This window comes from Talpa occidentalis, unplaced genomic scaffold (assembly GCF_014898055.3).
Source record: "Talpa occidentalis isolate TD23 unplaced genomic scaffold, MPIMG_talOcc4v2.1 talOcc4.8, whole genome shotgun sequence".
Taxonomy (NCBI): domain Eukaryota; kingdom Metazoa; phylum Chordata; class Mammalia; order Eulipotyphla; family Talpidae; genus Talpa; species Talpa occidentalis.
In genome coordinates this window covers 42,535,553-42,555,748 of record NW_023605194.1, presented here as the reverse complement: position 1 = coordinate 42,555,748, position 20,196 = coordinate 42,535,553, and the positions used below count along the sequence as shown (strand labels likewise).

Genomic DNA, 20,196 nt, shown 5'->3' with positions numbered 1-20,196 from the left:
ACTTACCTTACTCTTTGGGGAAGAACCATTTTAGACAATTTAGGTTCACTTGCCAAGAAAACACTAGATACTGGGAAAACACAGAAAGCAAAAAAAAAAAAAAAAAAAGGAAGAAAAGGAACAGATGGAATAACTAAAGGTCACATAATATGAAATCTTTTGGGGAATTCTGAGTCACAAGATTTCAGTCTTCAACCTAACTGAAGGTCTTTTAATGAACAGAAAAACATCCTGAAGTTTACCCTATCTAGCAATGCTATCTATCAAGAAAAAGTTTTCTCTTACTGAATTATCTAAATTTAATGTAGAACCAAACAATCTTCAAGACAATGGCATAAATCCCTAGAGACACTATTTATCTTTGCTTGAAATATATCATATTCCCAGTCACAAGCCTCTTCATTGAAATGAATAAAAACCCACATCAAATTCTTTACTCCAGGGGTTTAATTACACTGGGCGCTGCTCCAAGTTCACCATTACTTGAAGCTGGAACTATTTTATTCCATTAGGTTGGCCACCCAGGCTGGCGCCTGAAAATTCTAATGGTAGTGACCTTGACCCCAACAAGGAAAAGCAAAGGTGAAGTTAACAGGAACTCCTTGGGGCAGTTTTGTCTAGATGGAAAAAAAAAAAAAAGTGTTTCTTCATGCCTAAGTCACATATATGAGCCTCAGTTTCTTTATTTTTTAAATAGGTTTCATCCAAATTACAAAAAATATGCATCCGAAAGCTACCTCCAGAGAAAGCTTGTGCACAGAACCAAACCACAGTTTAGAGTTCAAACACAGCAGTCCCACATACTAGACCTTCACTCTCTCATTCAATCTGAAGCTCCATAATTTTACCACTAGGAATCACATCATCATAGACCCTTCATTGATTTCACTTTTAATCCAGCACTTGGGCACCACTGGTAATGCCATCAGCATGAATAATTAACAAGGAATAATGAACTCTAAAATAGCAAACGTGGGGGAAAAGTCAGAGGAGAAAAGTATGGATTAGCCCAACATAAGCATTCTTTCTGCTTCCTCACAACTCAGGTTAAAAACTCAGCTATCCTTTCCATACAGATGGTATATAACAAGTTGCATCTGCCAGATCTGTCAGCAAGCAGAAGGAAAAAATCTCTCTTCAAACATAGACCCAAAAGGTCATGGCTCCATTACATGATAGTTAAAAAGAACTCCTATGAATCTGATCCAAATGTGTAGCACCCAGGATGTAAATAATTCATAGCACTCTGCCTTTATAGTACATGCCAAGAGTTAGAGATAAAAAAAAAAAACCTTCAAATTATATTCACATATACATCTTCTAAGAACTCCATACATTAAAAAAAAGGTTTGTAATTTAGTTCTAAAAGACCTGTACCTGAAATACAGACTTTAAGGTTTTAATTCCCACTCTGTAACAAACCAGGTTTAAATAGGCAAGTCATTTCACTTCTCCAGACTTCTGTTTCTTTTTTGGTAAGAGAAGGAATGGTCTGGGTTACTGGAAAGTCAAAGATGCTACATGAGCACATGAAATCTACAAATAAGTACAAAATATCTATTTGTGAGGGAACTATTAATTCACTTTCAGATATTCTAGAAAAAGAGGAAATAAGCATAGGAGCCTTCCCCTATGTTCATGGTATATTTTCTTTCCTTCTTATATAGCTAATTCCTATAAAATCACTTCTGGGCAGATGACAGAAACCTCATTCACATGGAAAGTTATTTAAATAAGAGTGGTGAAAAAAGCATTTGGCTTTGCAACCAGATAAATTCAAATTCTGCCATCTCTCACTATTGTGACCAGAGGTGAGTAACTTAATCACTCTGAAATTCAATTTTATCATCTGTAAAACATATATTTCTTTCTCAGGGTTGTTCTAACCATTAAATGAAATATATGTGATGTCTCTGGCACTTAGTAGTACAGGATAAATAAATACCCCCTCTTCTTGCTTTTTACTTGACTTTTTTACATGACTACGTAAAACTCAAAAAAATACCAAATGCTCTCCCTATTAAAGCACCATCAGGAACTAAATTAGGCTCTGCTGAGTCATTTCTATTATTCTTTAAGAATGTTCCAAAAAGTTGACTTTGATTTGAGAGTCTCTGTGTTATTAATAGAATACCTTGTTAAATTGTATAAGCTTCAGACTTATAAATTCTATCCACACATAACTACAGGAAAGTGGAGAGGTTTTTAAAAACAAAGGACAAATAGCATTTATACTGACCAAAAAAAATAACTTTATCAAGCTTTGTCTAAATATCCTTACCCTTTAGGGCCTCCTGGTAGCGCAAGGGTTAAGTTAAGTCTCAGCACTATCAAACTATCGCCAGCCACTGTGGCCTGAGTTTGATTCCCACCCACCCCCAATCCCTCAGTTAGATCCTGGAGTTCAGGGAACTGATGCACATGGTGCAGCAGACCTCACCTCTCCTGTCTCACCTGCTGCTCCCCTCAGCAGTATATTTCAGTGGATCTGCCTGCCTGCTCTGCTCCCAACTATGTCTCTGGTGAATCCTCTCACTACCACCCCCCACCCTGCACCTCTGGCCCGCACCCCAGTTCTTCTATGCAATAAATGAATAAAAATAAATATAAATAAATAAATATCCTTACCCTCTAAATAGGAGTAAAGAGCATCTCCCCTTTACTAAAAGATGTGTTACCTTTAATGAACACAAAGTATAGTTAAAACTACTTTTCTAACAGCTTAACTGGTATAATAGGATCCTGAACTCACCTCCTCCTTCAGACACACTAAATCTACAGTTACATAAAGAACATTTTCCTCTGTGTAAGTTTAACTATTCCTCTATAAGTTAGTTGAAATTACTAGCTAGCAATCCATCTACCGAACTACATTTATTCCCAAATATAGACACTGATCATTTAAACATCAGCAATGGGTTAACAATATACTACTTGTTCAAATCAGACCCTCAGCCACACTTCCCTCATTTCTCATATTGTGATCCACAATATAGTTATAACAACAGCTAATACTAAACAGTACTAGCTATGTGCCATGCTCTGCTCTAAACACCTTAAATTAATTCATTTATTCTTTACAATAACACTAAAAGGAAGTACTACAATAATCCCCATTTTAGAACAGTCCTCTGAACTATGCCTGAATATATCCTCTCCTATATATGCCACAGACTCTAATCTTTTTCTCAATAGGCTGTATCAATATCTTCTAACTGGTATCTGCCTCTGGTACTCCACTCCTCAAGCCTTAACCGATCATCCATACTGCTTCAGATTTATTTTTCTACAATGTTAAGTAAATCACCTTAGTTCCTACTTTCTTTCCTAGATCATGACTATCTTCAGAATACATTCAAAATTCTTAATCCACATAATAACTTTCACAACCAGGATACCATTCACCTTTCTGCTCTTAATTCCTAATTCTTCCCTACCTACTCACTTCCCAGGCTCTGGCTTAAACTCTTGCTGACTCTCCCCTGAACACAGCAAATTATAACATATCTATTACACCTTTGCAAGTGCATTTCTTCTGTCCAGAATGCCTGATGCCCATCTTGCTAGACTGATACAAATACTTGTCCTTTCTTTAGGACTCTGCTCAAGTGTCCCTCCCTTATTAAGCTCTTATTGACCACTGCACAATCTCTCCTTTGGGCAGCCATTGCTTTCCCTTCTAATAGCCCTTGTCTCAGTACTATAAAATTTGATTATTCAGAAAACATCTTCTGAATATGTTGTTCACAACAACTGTCTCCACCCAGGTAGTGTAAGGCATGTATTTAGTAAATATCTCCTTTTCTTACTTTCCTACCCAATGTCAAAACTCAGGAGTTGAGTTAACAACTTCTCTTAACCAAAGACAATTATCCCACTTCATTCTAAATTAGTTAATAAGAGATAATTACAAATCCTACAGCTCCCTTCATACATAAAGAAATCCCAAACTACACAAAATATTTTTATTTATGTATTTTTTTTCATTGAATACAAATAGGAAAAAAAATAATCCTAACCGGAGGTGGAGAGACACAGATCCATTAGTCATTTCTGCCCAGTGTCAGCCTTCCCACTACAATATGAGCAGAATTATGCAGTTTCTGGAGCTTTAAGCTATTCAGCTTCTCCAGGCAGCCAAAGAAATCCCCTGTTGCTTCACACAGATCTATATGCCTTTAGAATGCTCCACCAAACACAGTTTTGAATTACTGTTTTTCATTACTGATGTGCTTTCTACTGAACCCTGCTGTGAGATAAAATGGAGTTATAGCTGCATTACCAGCTATAGAATGATTGAGAGATATACAGGGTCTTAATATACTTCTAGAACTCACAGACAGTAAGACATCTTTGAATTTTAATGCAAGAAAGGAAAGAATGAAAAAATAAGGTGCAGTTTGTCTGCTGATCACAGAGATGAAAAATCTGTGTCTGATGTCTATGGACACTTAAATCCTACATTAAAAACTCAGGCTTAGGGAGCTGAAGCACAGGGATAATAGTGATAATGTCTGTAATCAAACGACCTTTCTCATATAATTGATCAACACAAAGGAAGGTGATTTCAGGAAACACTATTCTAAAAGGTAAATTCACAATATTCTTGAAGAGTCAACGTGAGGTCAAGGACAAGCATGCTACAAAATAAACAGACAAAAGAAGTAAACTATTTTAAAGGACAAAAAGAGAGGTTTAAGTAAAGGTGAGGGAAGGACAGGGTGAAATCTGAGCGTAGAAAAGTTGTTTCTGTATCAAAATTGTCACCTTCACAACAATGTTTAAAAATTAAAATGAATATTTGTGGTAGGCAGAAATCTAAGAATGACCCCAGCTTCCACATAATTCCCATTTTTTTGATTGTGGGTAGAACCTGTGAACATACTGCTGCTGTGACTATACTACATTAAATTGCACAGTTGATCTTAGAAGAGGGAGATTATCTGGAAGTAATTATAATCCATACACATGAGCTCTTTAAAAAGTACAATTGTCTCTGGCTGGAGGGAGAAGTCAGAGATTTGAAGCACAAGAAGGATGTGACAAAAGCTAGAGGCACCACATGTCAAAGAAATGTAATTTTTGACCTACAGTCACAAGGACTGAATTATGACAATAATCTCTATGAACTTGGAAGTGGATTCTTCCCCAGGGCCTCCAGCTAAAAGACCAGTCTGCTTAACATCTTTATTTCAGCTTTGTGACATTCTGCTAAGCAGAGAACTCAGATGAGCCCACCAGGACTCATCTACAAAACCACTACGAACTGTGAAATCATAGGATACATTTTCAAACTGTTAAAATTGTGCTAATTAATTATGCAGCAACAGAAAATTAATAAAATAGGGCAGAATACAAATGTAAATTAATATATGTTTCAATAGTACCTTTCACCTCAGAGATCCCCAAAAGAATTGAAAAGGAAGATAAATGCACCTTCTCAAAAAAAGAAAAATACTAATCAAAAATTTTAGAAGATTGGGGGACTCCCTGGTGGCCTAGAGGTTAAGTCTCAGCGTTATCACACTATGGCCTGAGTTTAATTCCTGGTCAGAGAGCTAACCTACATGGCACAGCAGACCTCTCCTGTCTCACCCACTGCTCCCCTTAGCAATGTATTTCAGTGAATTTGCCTGGTGTGCTCCCTACTCTGTCTCTGGTGAATCCGCTCATCACCCCACCCTCTTCCCTGTCACACCTCTGGCCTATACCCCACTTTTTCTACCAAAAAAAAAAAAAAAAAAAAAAATTTTAGAAGATAAAGTCTTACTCCTCCTATTAGAATATTCCTAAAGAACAAAAATTCTTAGATGATATCTGAGGTATGTAATATCTCTTTTTAACAATGTGGGAATAGAATATATTTTGGAGTTGAGAAACTCAAAATACCTCCTCCCCTAAATCATATTCAGTACTGTAAACCAATGTTATTGCAATAAAATAAATAAAATGTTAAAATTATATAAAAACTAGCTAATGCATCTATATACACTGAGGAAAAAATTCACTCTCCTTACCAAAAAACCCAAAAACAACTAGGAAGGCTCTGCTACTCTTAAGAATCCTCAAATACCGGGTCTCCCTGGTAGCACAAGGGGTTGAGTCTCAGCACTATGAAGCTATCCATGGCCACTGCAGCACGAGTTCAATCCCCAGCCAGGGAGTTGATCTACATGGCGCACTCCCCTGTCTCCGGTGAATCCTCTCACCCCATGCACCTCTGGCCTGTACCCCAACTCTTGTATGCATAAATAAGTAAATCTTGCTCTTTTTTTTTTAAAGATTTATTTATTTATGCATACAAGAGCTATGATTCAGGTCAGAGATGTGGGGTTGAGAGGATTTACCAGAGACAGAGTAGGAACAGAACAGGCGGATCTACTGAAATACACTGCTGAGGGAAGCAGCAGGCGAGTCAGGAGAGGTCTGCTGCACCATGTGGGTAGCTCCCTGGCTGGGGATCGAACTCGTGCTGCAGTGGCTGCGGATAGCTTCACAGGTTGTGTCTTAACCTCTTGTGCCACCAGGGAGGACCCCCCAACAAAAGCTCTTTGCTGTTGTAATTAGTGATGTCTTTGTGGATTTGTCCCCAACAGCAAGATGAAAAAAAAAAGAGTATACAAACAAATGGGAATATATCAAAGTAAAAATCTCCCAAACAGTGGAGAATAAACATCATCAAACTAAAAATACAGCTTACTGAATTGGAGAAGGTATCTGCAAACCCTGTATCAGACAACAGGTTAAGACTGAAAATATATAAGCAAGTCATACAACTCAACAACAACAAAAAAATACAACTTGATTGAAAAATAGTAAGAGGATCTATAATAAGCAGGTATTTCACCCAAGAAGATATGCAAATGGCCACAACTGGTGTAGCCACCTTGGAAAGTAGTATGAAGTTTCCTCAAAACACTAAAAACGGAGCTACCATATGACCCAGTAATCTCACCTTTGGGTATTTATCTGAAGAATGTAAAACACTAATTCAAAAAGATATATGCACCCCCACGTACACTGCAGCACTGTTCACAATATCCAATATGTTAACAACCCAAGTGCCTGTTAATGATGAGTGATTGGATAAAGAAAATAGACACAAGGAATACTAATCAGACATTAAAAGAGATGAAATCTTGTCATTTGCAATAACATGGATAAATCCAGAATATATGCAGGTTTAAATGAAAAGACAAATAACATGTGACTTCACTCACTTGTGTAATATGAATAAACAAAGCTAAAAACAAACCCCTAGGATTTGAAGCAGCAGCTGAACAGGTATATGATGCTCACTGCTTGGTGGTGAATGGTAACTGACATTTGGTGTTGGGTGTGGTGTGATATATACAGATGCTGAGGTAAGAAGCCTAGAGTATAGTAAATTAATGTGATATGAATTAGAAAAATTAATGTAAAAAAAATCAAGCAAAAATGTTTCTATAGTTTCCAGAACTACAGAAACTGTAAGAAACCTCATAAGATGTTATTTAGAAATAGAAACAAAATTAATGATAACAATAAAACAAAAAACATGAGAGAGGAAAACAGTGATGTATCGTAAGTTTCTTACATTATACATAAATATTATTTTTGGGTGTGTAATATTATTTGAAGATTATAAATTAAAGACAAACTATAAACCTTTAGAGTATTTACTGAAAAAAATAGAGGTATAGCTAATAAGACAAGTATTCATCAAATGAACTTTTTAAAAAACCCTAAATCCAAAAATGGTAGGAAAAAAAGAACAAAGAAAGATAGGACAAACAGAAATGGATAGCAAGATGGTAGAATTAAACCCATACATCTCTGAAATTACATGAAATGTAAAAAGTCTATATAACAATCTTGGTCCTTTCATGAACAGATAAAAACCATACTTAGCACATTTGTTGTTGTGTTGTATCTTTGTGACACAGAGAATTAAAAAGAGAGATTGCAGAGAAATGCAGTAAGATAAGATACCTCCTCCATATATTCACAACTAAATTGCAGGAATACAAAGTGAATAATCCTTGAAAGATTAAAAAAATGACTACAGCATAAATCAGGAGTAACTGTCTAGCAGAAAGGGGTAGGAAGAATTGTAATTGAATAGTGTTTGTAGTGATACAAGGGCAGTACAGCTCATGAGAGAGAGGGGTGGCTGCTACACAAGTGCCTGCCTATACCTGTTAACTCAGGAGGCACATCTGTAGACCTGAGACTTTAGAGACCCAGCACTGTGCTGGATAAGGAAGTATAGGGGGTTGGCATCCAGCATAGAAGGTGCACTATTGGATCTATAGGAATAAAGGGTCAGAGTGATAAATACTGTTGAGCCTGAGGCTCCCAACACAGAACAGCTGGAATCAGGTTGGATCACAAGTGTGCCCTTATAAAAGAGGCTATTGTTTGCAGTCTGAGGCTGTGATATTCTAAACACTTTCCTAACCCCCACCCCCAAGAAAACAACTGAATGCTTCCACTAACCAGAGTCTTTAAGTATCCGGATCTTAAATAACAAGAGAAAGCATCCCAGGGTACGACTTGTACTAGAAAAGTAAAGAGATCAATTCCCAGCTTGTGATCCTGTCTCAACCTTTGAAGACAATGACGTGTACCATATAGTCAGTAAGAAAAAAAGACAGTAAGGAAAAAAATGTCTCCCACTCTCAACCTTTCCACTGGGGAAGTCATCTGTAAGATAGCTGAAGGGGACAGGAAGATGTGGGTAAGGCAGTGAACGTTGCCCCAGGCAGCCTTCCAACTGGGCTTGCCCTAGAACTGCATGAACACCTCCCAGAGGAGCTGGCTGCTTTACCACCCAGCTGATCTGATTGAGACCACATCTACCTGGCAGCCTCAGAAATACTGGATAACATCAAGCTTTACATCATTTCCCATCTGGTGGATTTGGACATGGTTCTCAAATTGTACATGGTCCTCTCTCCAGTTTTATACTGGCTGGATTGATAAGTACAATGGGGAAAACATTACAATCTTTGAAGATTTCTTCAGTTACACCTGCCATGAACCTGTGAGTGTGGGAGCAGATCATTTCACTGAATTTTCTGTTCCTGATGCAAGTGAAGAAATCAGGCCCCTGCGCAGGCCACTGGAAACATGGTTATGATGATGTCCAGCAGACTCCACTCACTGCCCCCATGTGGCCAACTTGCTTAAAGAGGCAGGTTTCCCCTCCCCCGTCCCCATGGTCAATACTGTTCCTGGATTGGGGCCATCATCACAAGGACGTTGACAGAGAGGCCTTCACAGATGCCACTGCAGCAAATAACAAAATGATCCCAAAAGTTATATAGAAACACAAAGGATCATGAATTGACAAAACAATCTTGAAAGAGAACAAAATTGGAGAAATTACACTATATAATTAAAGGACTTAATAGAAAGATATAGTAATCAAAACTATGTAGTATTGATGCAAGGATAGAATAAGGTTCAGAAATAAATCCAGATAGATAATGTCATTTGATTTTTTTGACTAAGGTATAAAGGCTATTCAATGAATAGTCTTTTCAACAAACAATGCTTGAACAACAAGGCATCCATATGGGGAAAAAACAAAGCTTACTCCTTACCTGTCACTGTACATAAAAATTAACTCAAAATGAATCACTGACCAGGGCCTCCCTGATGGCGCAAGGGGTTAAGATACTACCTATGAAGCTATCCACAGCCACTGCAGCATGAGTTCAATCCCAGGCCAGGGAGCTACCCACATGGTGCAGCAGACCTCTCCTGACTCACCCACTGCTCCCCTCAGCAGTGTATTTCAGTCGATGTGCCTGTTCTGTTCCCTACTCTGTCTCTGGTAAATCCTCTCACCCCCCACACCTCTGGCCTGTACCCCAGTTCTTGTATACATAAATAAATCTTTAAAAAAAATCACTGATCTAAACATAAAAGCTAAAACATAAAGCATAGTGTTACAGATTGTAGTTTACAGGAGAAAACTTTAAGCAATTTAAAAAATTGGACTCAATTAAATTAAAAACTTTCACTCTTTAGAAAACACTAACAAAGTAAAAGACAAAACACAAACTGGGAAAAAACAGATGCAAAACATGTGATAAAGGACACATATCTACAACATATAAAAATTCTTATAGTTCAATAGTAAACAGACAAACAAAACCTCACCTCAAGAGGCAAAAGTACACATAAAATGGGAAATTTGATGTCATGCATATTTTACCACAATTTAAAAAAGAAAAAAGAGGGGAATGGGGCTCAAAAAAAGAAAAGAAAAGAAAAAGTACCACCACAAACCACAACAACAAAAATGGGCAAAAGATTTGAACACTTAACAAAGGCATAGCCACAAATGGCCAGTAAGCACATGAAAAGAGGCTGAGCAGGATTAGCCAAGGAAAAATATATATATTAAAACCACAAGCCATCACAGCATGCCCACCAGAATGGCCAAAATCAAAATACACCACCAAATACTGGCAAGAATGTGGAGCAAGCTAACTTTCATATATCATTTGTGGTTGTGTAAAACAGACACACTCACTTTCAGAAAAGGTGTGACAGTTTCCTATAAAATTAAGCATAAACCTGCACTTGATCCAATAGTCATACTCCTAAGTATTTTGAACAAGAGGAAAAAAATATATACTTAGTGCAAAAATTTATACAAAATTATAATAATCAGGGGCCTCTCTGGTGGTGCAGAGATCAAGTCTTAGCACTATCAAGCTACTGCCAGCCACTGCAACATGAGGACATGAGTTCAATTTCTGGCCAGGGAGCTAACCCACACGGCCCAAACAGACCACTCCTGTCTCGCCTGCTGCTTCCCTCAGCAGTGTATTTCAGTAGATCTGCCTCTTTTGCTCTCCACTCTATCTCTGGTGAATCCTCTCACCCCCTGCACCTCTAACCTATACCCCAATTCTTGTATGCATAAATAAATAAAAATAAATCTTTTACAAAATTATAATAGTAATAATAGCCAAAAACTAGACTACCCCAAAGCCAACCAACAGTCGGGAGGATAAGCAAATTTTGGTACATTCATGCAAAGGAATGCTATTTGGCAGTAAAAATAAATAAACTTTTGAAAGTTCATTTGAACCTTCTAATACTAATATGAATGCCTCTCAAAAATACTACACTGAACAAAAGAGACTATGTACTGTAAAATTCCATTTATATGAAATTCTAAAAAACGGCAACTTAATAATAACAGATAGCTGATTAGTCGTTGCCTATATTCTATGGCAGAGAGTAAGATTGCAAAGAAGTAGGAAGGAAGTTTATGGCATGGTAGAAATAGTCTACATCTTGTTTGTGGTGGGTTTTACACTGACATATATACTCCTCAAGCTCATCAAAGTATATTCTTAAGATGGGTACACTATATTACATATAAATTATAACTCAAGAAAGTTGATTTTTAAAATCAACTCCATTTTATAATGGAGTAGGGCCTCCCTGGTGGTACAAGGGATTAAGACGCAACCTATGAAGCTTTCGCAGCCACTGCAGCATGAATTCAATCCCCAGCTAGGGAGCTACCCACATGGCGCAGCAGATCTCTCCTGACTCTCCCGCTGCTCCCCTCAGCAGTATATTTGACAATCCACTTGTTCTGTTCCCCACTCTGTCTCTGGTGAATCCTCTCACCACCCATACCTCTGGCCTGTACCCCAGTTCTTGTATGCATAAATAAATAAATCTTAAAAAAAATATTTTTATAAAAAATATATATGTAAACCCAAAAAAAATATGAGGCAACTTTATACCAAAGCATGTCACCTTTTTATTGTAAGAATGTTGAAATCACTCCTTTTTTAGAAATGAAAAACTCTATGAGAGATGTTAAATGAGTTTCAGAGGAACCAAAACAAGACCAAAAGCCACACAGTCTTTCAGGAAACAACTGCTATCTCAATGATAGAGCATATCATATAGTGTATATTCTTAAAAGCTATCAGAAGGGAACTTACTTTAGTTGGAGCAAATAAATGCAGAGTACTACTGAAAAATGCCTACAGGCTTTTACAGCCATCTGCTTGCAATTCTAACATCAGAATGAAATTTACCAAAAAATTCTTCCACATAATAGGTAGATAATGATCCCTTACTTATTTACCCTTTCATGCTATGTTTATTTCCCTGCTGTTATCAGGACCTGATTTAAAAGCAGGGAAAAAGCAATGTCAGTATGGAGTCTCTCTGAAAGCAGGAAGGAAGTACTTCAGACTAATTAAGGCCAGCATGATATTCATAGTGGCCAATCTCATTCCAACAGAGTTAAAGTAATCATTCCAATATTTGTTCCCTGTCAGTCATGCCAGGAGCCAAAAGAAGTGAGAAAGCATAAACACATATATATGCATAAAAAGAGGGGAAAAAATTTAATGTATTATAATCTGCTTCTTGCACACCAGAATTTGTAACAATCCAAAAATATATAATCACTGCACTTCAAAAAGTTAATAGTTAAAAGGTAAAACTTACCAATCCTCCCATGCAAACTTACCAATCCTCCCAACCAAATTACGAACATATACTGAAAACGCAGTGTTCATGATCTTCTCTTATCCTACTTCCACTTACTCACTTCCATTGATAATAAAATCATCTTGCTAAGAAATGTTAAGGGGAAAAAAGATATTCTGATGGTTCACCGTGTGTGTGTGTGTGTGTGTGTGTGTGTGTGTGTGTGTGTATGTGTATATACATATGTATATATGTAAATATATATATATATATATAGTCTGTATTTGACTTACAGATGTCCTTGTTCAATCACATAAATGCCAATTTTGTCAATTCAAAAAAAGGATTCCATATTATCTATAATTCCATATTACCTACTCATATTTACCCAGTCTGAATCTACTCACCTTTACAGCCTCCTTTTTTTCCCCAAAGATTTATTTATTTATGCATATAAGCCCTGGGGTATAGGGCAGAGGTGTGGGGAGTGAGAGGACTCACCAGAGACAGAGTGGGGAACAGAACAGGCAGATTGATTGAAATACACTGCTGAAGGGAGCAGCGGGCAAGACAAAAGAGGTCTGCGCACCATATGGGTTAGTTCCCTGGCTGGGGATCGAACTCAGGCCATAGTAGCTGGTGATAGCTTAGTAGCACTTAGACTTGATTCCTGTGCCACCAGGAAGCCCTTCATAAAAATTTTAAGTTATTGTTCTGTGAAAGGCAAGAGTGAGAGAATGAAAATATAAGCTATAAACTGGGGGAGAATATTTGCAAACCATATCCTTGAAAGGATTTGTACCCAGAATACATATAAAGAACTCTCAAAACTCAACAGTAAGAAAACAACTCAATTTTACAACAGACAGAAGATGTGGATACCACATAAAGACAACAGAAGGATGACCAAAAAAAGCACATAAAAAGATGTTCAATATCACTAACCATTAAATGAATGCAGATTAAACCACAGTAAGATATCACTACACACCTATTACAATGGTTAAAATAAAAATGCCAACAATATCAAATGCTGATGAGAATGAAGAGCACTTAGAATTTCCACATATTGCTAGTGGGACTGCAAAACAGTTACAGGCACTCTGAAAAAGTGTGGCAATTTCTAATAAAGCTAAACATATGTTTTACCTGACTTCAAACTTAACAACAAAGCAACAGTATTACAAACAATATGATACTGGCACAAAAATAAGATATATGGAACAGAATCAAAAAGCCTAGAAATAAACCCAGTACATACCAGCACCTAGCCTATGATAACTTCCAAGGTCACAAAATGAGGAAAAGACAGTCTCTTTAATTGGTGCTAGGGGGCCTCCCCTGGTGGCGCAGTGGTTGATCGCTGGAATGCAAAGCTGCCTGCAGCCTCTGCAGCGCTGGCTCGATCCCCGGCCGCCACAATCCCCAGCCACCGCCGCCCCCAACAGGAGTCCCACACAGTGCGACAGACCTCTTCTGCTACACCCGCTGCTCCCCCAGCAGTGTATTTTGTCAGTCTGCCTGTCCTGTTCCCCTCTCTGGCTCTGGTGAATTCTTTCACCCTCCCGTGCTTCTGACTGTACCTAGTGCTTGTATAAATAAATAAATCTTTAAAAAAAAAAAAAGCAGTATATAAAACCACACACAAGTTAATTTTTTAATGTTTTTTTTTTAAGATTTTTTTTATTCACAGAAGAACTAGGGTATAGGCCAGCGGTACAAGGGATGAGAAGATTCACCAGAGACAGAGTGGGTAGCAGAACAGGTGGATTGACTGAAATACACTGCTGAAGGGAGCAGCAGGCAAGACAGGAGAGGTCTGCTACACCATGTGGGTTAGCTCCCTGGCTGGGGATAGAATTCAAGCCTTAGTGGTAATACTTAATGCCTACGCCACCAGGGAGGCCCTTAACTTTTATTTTTAAAGGTATGTGTGCAGACACTTACATATCTACATATAATACTTTAAAAATATGCCATAGTATTATAACTCGGTTGTAAGATTATAGATGATATTTATTAGTATTTCATAAATTTTCTATAGTAAGCATATTACTTTCATAAATTTTCTATTAGTCAATAAGTATTTCTTTAAATCATGTAAAATTACTTCCAAAAGGAATTTTAAAATGTTTTCTAATCCAGATTATCTGATATTACAGTGATCACAAGCATTTCATTGTTACATAAGCATGATAATTCTATATACAAATTTGTCTTTTAGTTACTAACCCCAAATGAACCATGACTGCCCAGAGGCAGAAGATCTATAGATAATGGCATCTCATTAACACTGCCACCCACAGGGGAAGAACAGTGTGTATATTAGGCTGACTCTTGTTATTTCTATAACATATAGAGACTTATGAACTGGTATGTCTATACTTTTTTTTTAAGTTCAGAATTAAAGAAACCATTAAAAACGGTTACCTTTTTTGGTCAAAAAAGAGATTTGTATTTTTCTACTACTTGAATTTTGAGTCATTTTTGCACTCTTGCTTTTTCTTTTCTACTTTTTGCTTTCTGTTATTTGCTACTTACCTTGGAGCACTTCTCCAGCACTTCCTCCTGGAACTTAAGGAATCGCTCCTGAACTTCAGCTTCATTGAGAAAAAAGGAAAGGAAGTGAGTGGAGGGCTGCTTTCTTCTAAAAGTGAGCAATAGAACATCAATTCGAGTTCGGGCTGAAATTACACCACTTCGATGCTGGCCAGTGATCACTGCAAGCAAAAAGAAAGAGGGGGAGGGGTGTATAGAGGGGTTAACAAGTTAACAAAGCAATATTATCTTCTACATATGAAACTGGAAACTTAAAAGTAAAAACATTCATCCCACATGTATATTGTATTATGGACATCAAATTTCCATCTTTTGGCGTAATTTCATCTTCATTGATCCAGGCTATGTTTTTGTGTTGTATTTTTTTTTTCTTTTCAATTGTGTGTGTGTGTTTGTGTGTGTGTGAGTAGATGAACTGGGGAGCAGGCCAGAGGTACGGGGGGTGAGAGGATTCATCAGAGACAGAGCGGGAAGCAGAACAGGCAGATTTACTGAAATACACCAAGGGGATCAGCGGGCAAGACAGGAGAGCTCTGCTGTGCCATATATGGGCCAGCTCCCTGGCCGGGGATCAAACTCAGGGCATCGAGGTAGGCTAGGTGGGCGAGGGCAAAGTCGGCCAGGGAGCCCTACGCCACCAGGGATGCCCTCCTTTCTATTTCTTAAGAAACAGAATTGTTTCCAGAGAAACAAGATGGAAATTTCTAAGAAGTAAATTATGAATGAAGGTGTTACGGGAATCCAGCCATCTTAGAGGTGGGAGCCGGCAGGACAGTGGTGGTCTCTCACCGTGCTGCCCACCATAAGTCAGTTGTGGCAGTTGCTCCTCAGAGCTCAATAACTGCCATTTGTAATCAACCAATCAGCAGTGAGCTGCGAGCTGATTGGTGCTAAATGGTCCAATCAGACTTGTGGGTGAAAGAGGACATAAGCCAGGGTTGGAGGGAGCTAAGGGAGCCCCCCAGAAAAAGGAGATGACAAGGAGAGGCCCCAGAAGAAGGAGATGACGACCAGGGCCCCTGAAGATGAAAGAAAAATGACGACAGACCCCTGAAGAAAAGAAGACGGTTCCAGCCTCCAAAGAAAGAGGAAAAGAAGCATCCAGCAGCCGCCCTGCGAGGAGGGACGAGGAGCTGAGGGACTCTGTCACGGACTGGCCCTGGGCCTGTCTCTAAAGTTGCCTGAAAGGAGCACCAAAGGCCCGGGCCTGGTGCCTCTAAGAGCTGTTTGTTGTTGGTACCTGGGTGAGGTGGCCGCCACTTGTGGGTACAGTGAGCTTGTTATTTCCTCTGTTGGTAAATAAACCCCATGGCTTCTGTTCCTGGAGTCTAAGTTCTCTTGCAATTATGTGCATGGGTGAAAACCCACAGTGACCTGTCTTCTTATCAGGCACTGTCTTTTAGCTTTTGGTTATTGGCCTTTTTGACCTTTTGGGGCTTTTGGTGGCTCTCTGGTCTCAGAGACCCTGTGGCCTCTTTTGTGGCCCTCTCCGCCCCTATTTCAGTTGGTGACCACGAAGGGACTCCAACGCTCAAAAGTGGGCTCTCTGCCCCTGTTTCAAAAGGATTAGTCTGAGAACTATTTGGGGAAAAAAATGAGATTACAACCAAAAAATGTATAAAGCAGAGCTAGAATGTTTTCTAATAACATTACGTTTACTATGAGAAAGAATATTCTGAGAATCCATAGGACTCAAATGCCCAGCAAAGAAAAGTATAACAGGTACTCAAATATTGTGTAAGAGAAATACTGATTGAGGGACATTCAAAGGTAAATTGAGACATTAAAGGAAAGTAGAAGTTATAATTATCTCCTTCACAGGCCAAAATTATGGTGAGTAACTAAAAGGAAAAGGAGTAAAAGGAAAGGAAACTTAAAACTCATGTTTATGTTTTATTTCTATAAACATTTTGTATAAAAAAACTAAATCTGTGGGGTTTTGGTAGAGAATAAAATTAAGAACATGTTTTCTTTTTTGCAACACAGAAAACTAAAAGGGGCTCTTGAAAGGTACTCAGACTGACTTTCAGAAAATTTCAAAGTTATCATGCAATTACTAAAAAGCGACCATAGGTTAAAAATAGCCTACGACTATAAAAATCAGAGCAGATCAGCATTACATGGCATGAGTCTAAGAACTACACAAAGAATACACAAAGGAAGAAAATCAGTAAAGGCATTGATTTAAATTATAAAAAGCCTATTTAATATCTAATGACAATATCATTTTTTTTTAAAGATTTATTTACTGGACCTCCCCTGATGGCGCAGTGGTTGAGTGCTGGGCTGCGAAGCTGGGTTCGACCCCCGCCACCAGCAAGGGTCCCACATGGCGCAACAGACCTCTCTGCCACTCCTGCTGCTCCCTCAGCAGTGTATTTCATCAGTCTGTCTGTTCTGTTCCCCGCTCTGGCTCTGGTGAATTCTCTCACCCTCCTGTGCTTCTGACTGTACCCAGTGCTTGTGCATATAAATAAATAAATCTTTTTAAAAGATTAATAAATAAATTTAATAAATAAATAAAGATTTATTTTTTTATTTATACAAGAACTGGGGTACAGGCCAGATTCGTGGAAGGTGAGAGGATTCACCAGAGACAGAGCGGGGAAAAGAACAGGCAGATTGACCGAAGTACACTGCTGAGGGGAGCAGTGGGCAAGTCAGGAGAGGTCTGCTGGGAAGCTCCCTGGCTGGCCCGGAATCGAACTCGTGCTACAGCTACATAGGTTGCTTCTTAACCCTTGCACCACCAGGGAGGCCTCCAACTGCAATCTTGATTTTACATCACAATTTACTCTAACCAATAAATTTGACTTCTCTGTATATTCACTTCCCTATAACCAACAAACCAGTTTACCCTCGTTTTCAATTAAATTAGTTCTACCAATTAGCACAAAAACACTGTGCTAAGTCAAAATAGAACTTCTACAGCCTGGGCCTCCCTGGTGGCACAAGGGGTTGAGCACCGCACTATGAAGCAATCCACAGCCTCTGCAGCATAAGTTCAATCCCCTGCTGGCCAGGGAGCAACCCACATGGCGCAGCAGACCTCTCCTGACTCGCCCGCTGCTCCCCTCAGCAGTGTATTTCAGTCAATCCACCTGGTCTGTTCCCCTCTCTGTCTCTGGTGAATCCTCTCACCCCCCGCATCTCTGGCCTGTATCCCAGCTCTTGTATGCATAAATAAGTAAATGTTCTAAAAAAAAAAAAAAGAAGAAGAAGAACTTCTACAACCTGCCTACCTTTTTTCTGGGTAAGTTTTGGAATGACTCTAGTATCTTAAAATTAGGTCTCCACATTTATACCATGCTATAAATATCACTGCAACAGAAGCTACTATATACTATCATATGGATAGAAAAAAAATAAGGTAACATAGTCAATTGTTAATAGTAATTACATTCAGGGTTTGTATTACAAGAGCTCTTCCTTTATAACTTATAATTTATTCACCTTTCCATTTTTTAGAAAGCATGCATTAACTTTATAAAAAATAGATTATTAGAGGCTACTACACTTATTTGACTTTGAAGAAGTCCTATAGTTTCAGAATAACTTAACAAAAGAATTCTTCCCACAGTGCCACTCACTTTAAGTCATTTTACAACACAAGCCTGTGCCTTTGGTTCACAGTGATATTGGTGGTACAGGCATTTTCTGACTTGATTTACATTACAAAACTATTTTTCCTCACTTGAGTAGTTATTGAATCAGATAGTTATTTTAATCATTACTCATATAATTCCCTTTTCATTCTACAAGGCAAGGTAAAAACTTAAAATAAAACTTATAAAAAGAGCTGAACTTTATTTCAAATTTGCTGATCTCATTGGTTTTTTCAAATTCTAACTTGAAATGATTCAAAAATTCCATTTCAAGCTATCGAAGCAGAAACCTCCTAATACACAATGAAATCTGGAAGCTTTATTCCATCAGTAAATGGTAAAGTATAAAATGAAGGCCCAAGTACTCAATCAAGACAAGGTTGTATAAATACATCTCTCCTCATTTGGGGAACTAATACTGATACATCCTAAAAAGGCTGATAGTTACAAAACCCTGTAAGAACAGAGTCACTAATCACCCCAATTGGGTTACATTATTCCCTACATATATAAAAATGACCACAAATATAACATACATAATGGATCTCACCAATTTCTCCTTCTTGTCCTGGCTTAGGAATGCTAATCGAAGTTTTGGTCTCCATTTCTAGTTTCTTCCTAGTGTCCCCTCTCTTTCCAACTATATGCCTAAAACATAAAGAAATATTGATTAATAGAGAGGGCTTAAGTAAAAATGTTCAAAATAAGTAATTTCTTCAGGTTTTAATCATGTGTGACCAGAAATGACTTCCTTACAGAAAAGTGCTTCACTAAAATCTCAATATAGAGGAAATTACAAATCATGTAGTTTCATAGAACATGCTGCATTACACTCATTGGCAAAATGCTGTCTTATAGCCAATTCAATATATAGACAGCATACAAATAATGCATAGACAGTAACTATGCCCAATACCTGTTTAGCTCTTAAAATTAGATTAAAACCTGGGTCTGCCTTAGTGGAAGTACTGCTAGCATAGTCCCATTCCTTCCAGCAAGGAATGGGTCTACAGTTGGAGGAGGGAGACCCTTGTCCTTTTGAAGAACAAAATTAACTATACTATGAATTCATCATAAAAGAATCATCCTTGATTAATTAAAGGTAAAGAGTTTAGCAAAGAGCAGGATTCACCATTTACAACACATTTATATTTCCTCTAAAGATATGGATTTCCAGGTTCTATAGAAAAATAGAAGGCATGGAACTCATGGCAACAACATCCCTAAGTATGGAAGACAAACTCATCACAACACCCACTACTCCCTACCATCCTTCACCAATTCCATTTTCATCATTTATTGATTTCAAGTACATTACTTGCCTAGGCCTTCCAGTATAAATAATTCTGAAAATCCAAGGTTATCTTCTGGAACCCATACTAATTAGATGTCTTAAAGTAAATGAGACTATTTGATCCCAGGAGAGACGTTTCAGAGTCTATAAAGTACTAAGAGACCATAACAGGACTATAAAGTTAAGAGAAAAGCTATCCCATCATCAACAGCATTTCAGCTTCTGATTTCAATTATAGTAGCCAATACCCTGGATGACTATGTCAAAAACTGCATTTGT

At 38.1% G+C, this 20,196-nt stretch overlaps 1 protein-coding gene across 2 annotated transcripts in view; it reads right to left on the bottom strand.

Annotated features, from left to right (window-relative positions):
• ASCC1 (activating signal cointegrator 1 complex subunit 1) overlaps window positions 1–20,196 on the bottom strand; it is a 96,390-nt gene that overhangs the window by 67,808 nt on the left and 8,386 nt on the right. For both annotated transcript variants that reach the window (XM_054690592.1, XM_037497543.2), the window contains exons 4-5: window positions 19,174–19,271; window positions 15,001–15,179 (exon numbers count right to left, since the gene is read on the bottom strand). In XM_054690592.1, coding sequence (XP_054546567.1) covers window positions 15,001–15,179; window positions 19,174–19,271 — 277 coding nt within the window. The remainder of the gene's footprint in view (window positions 1–15,000; window positions 15,180–19,173; window positions 19,272–20,196) is intronic.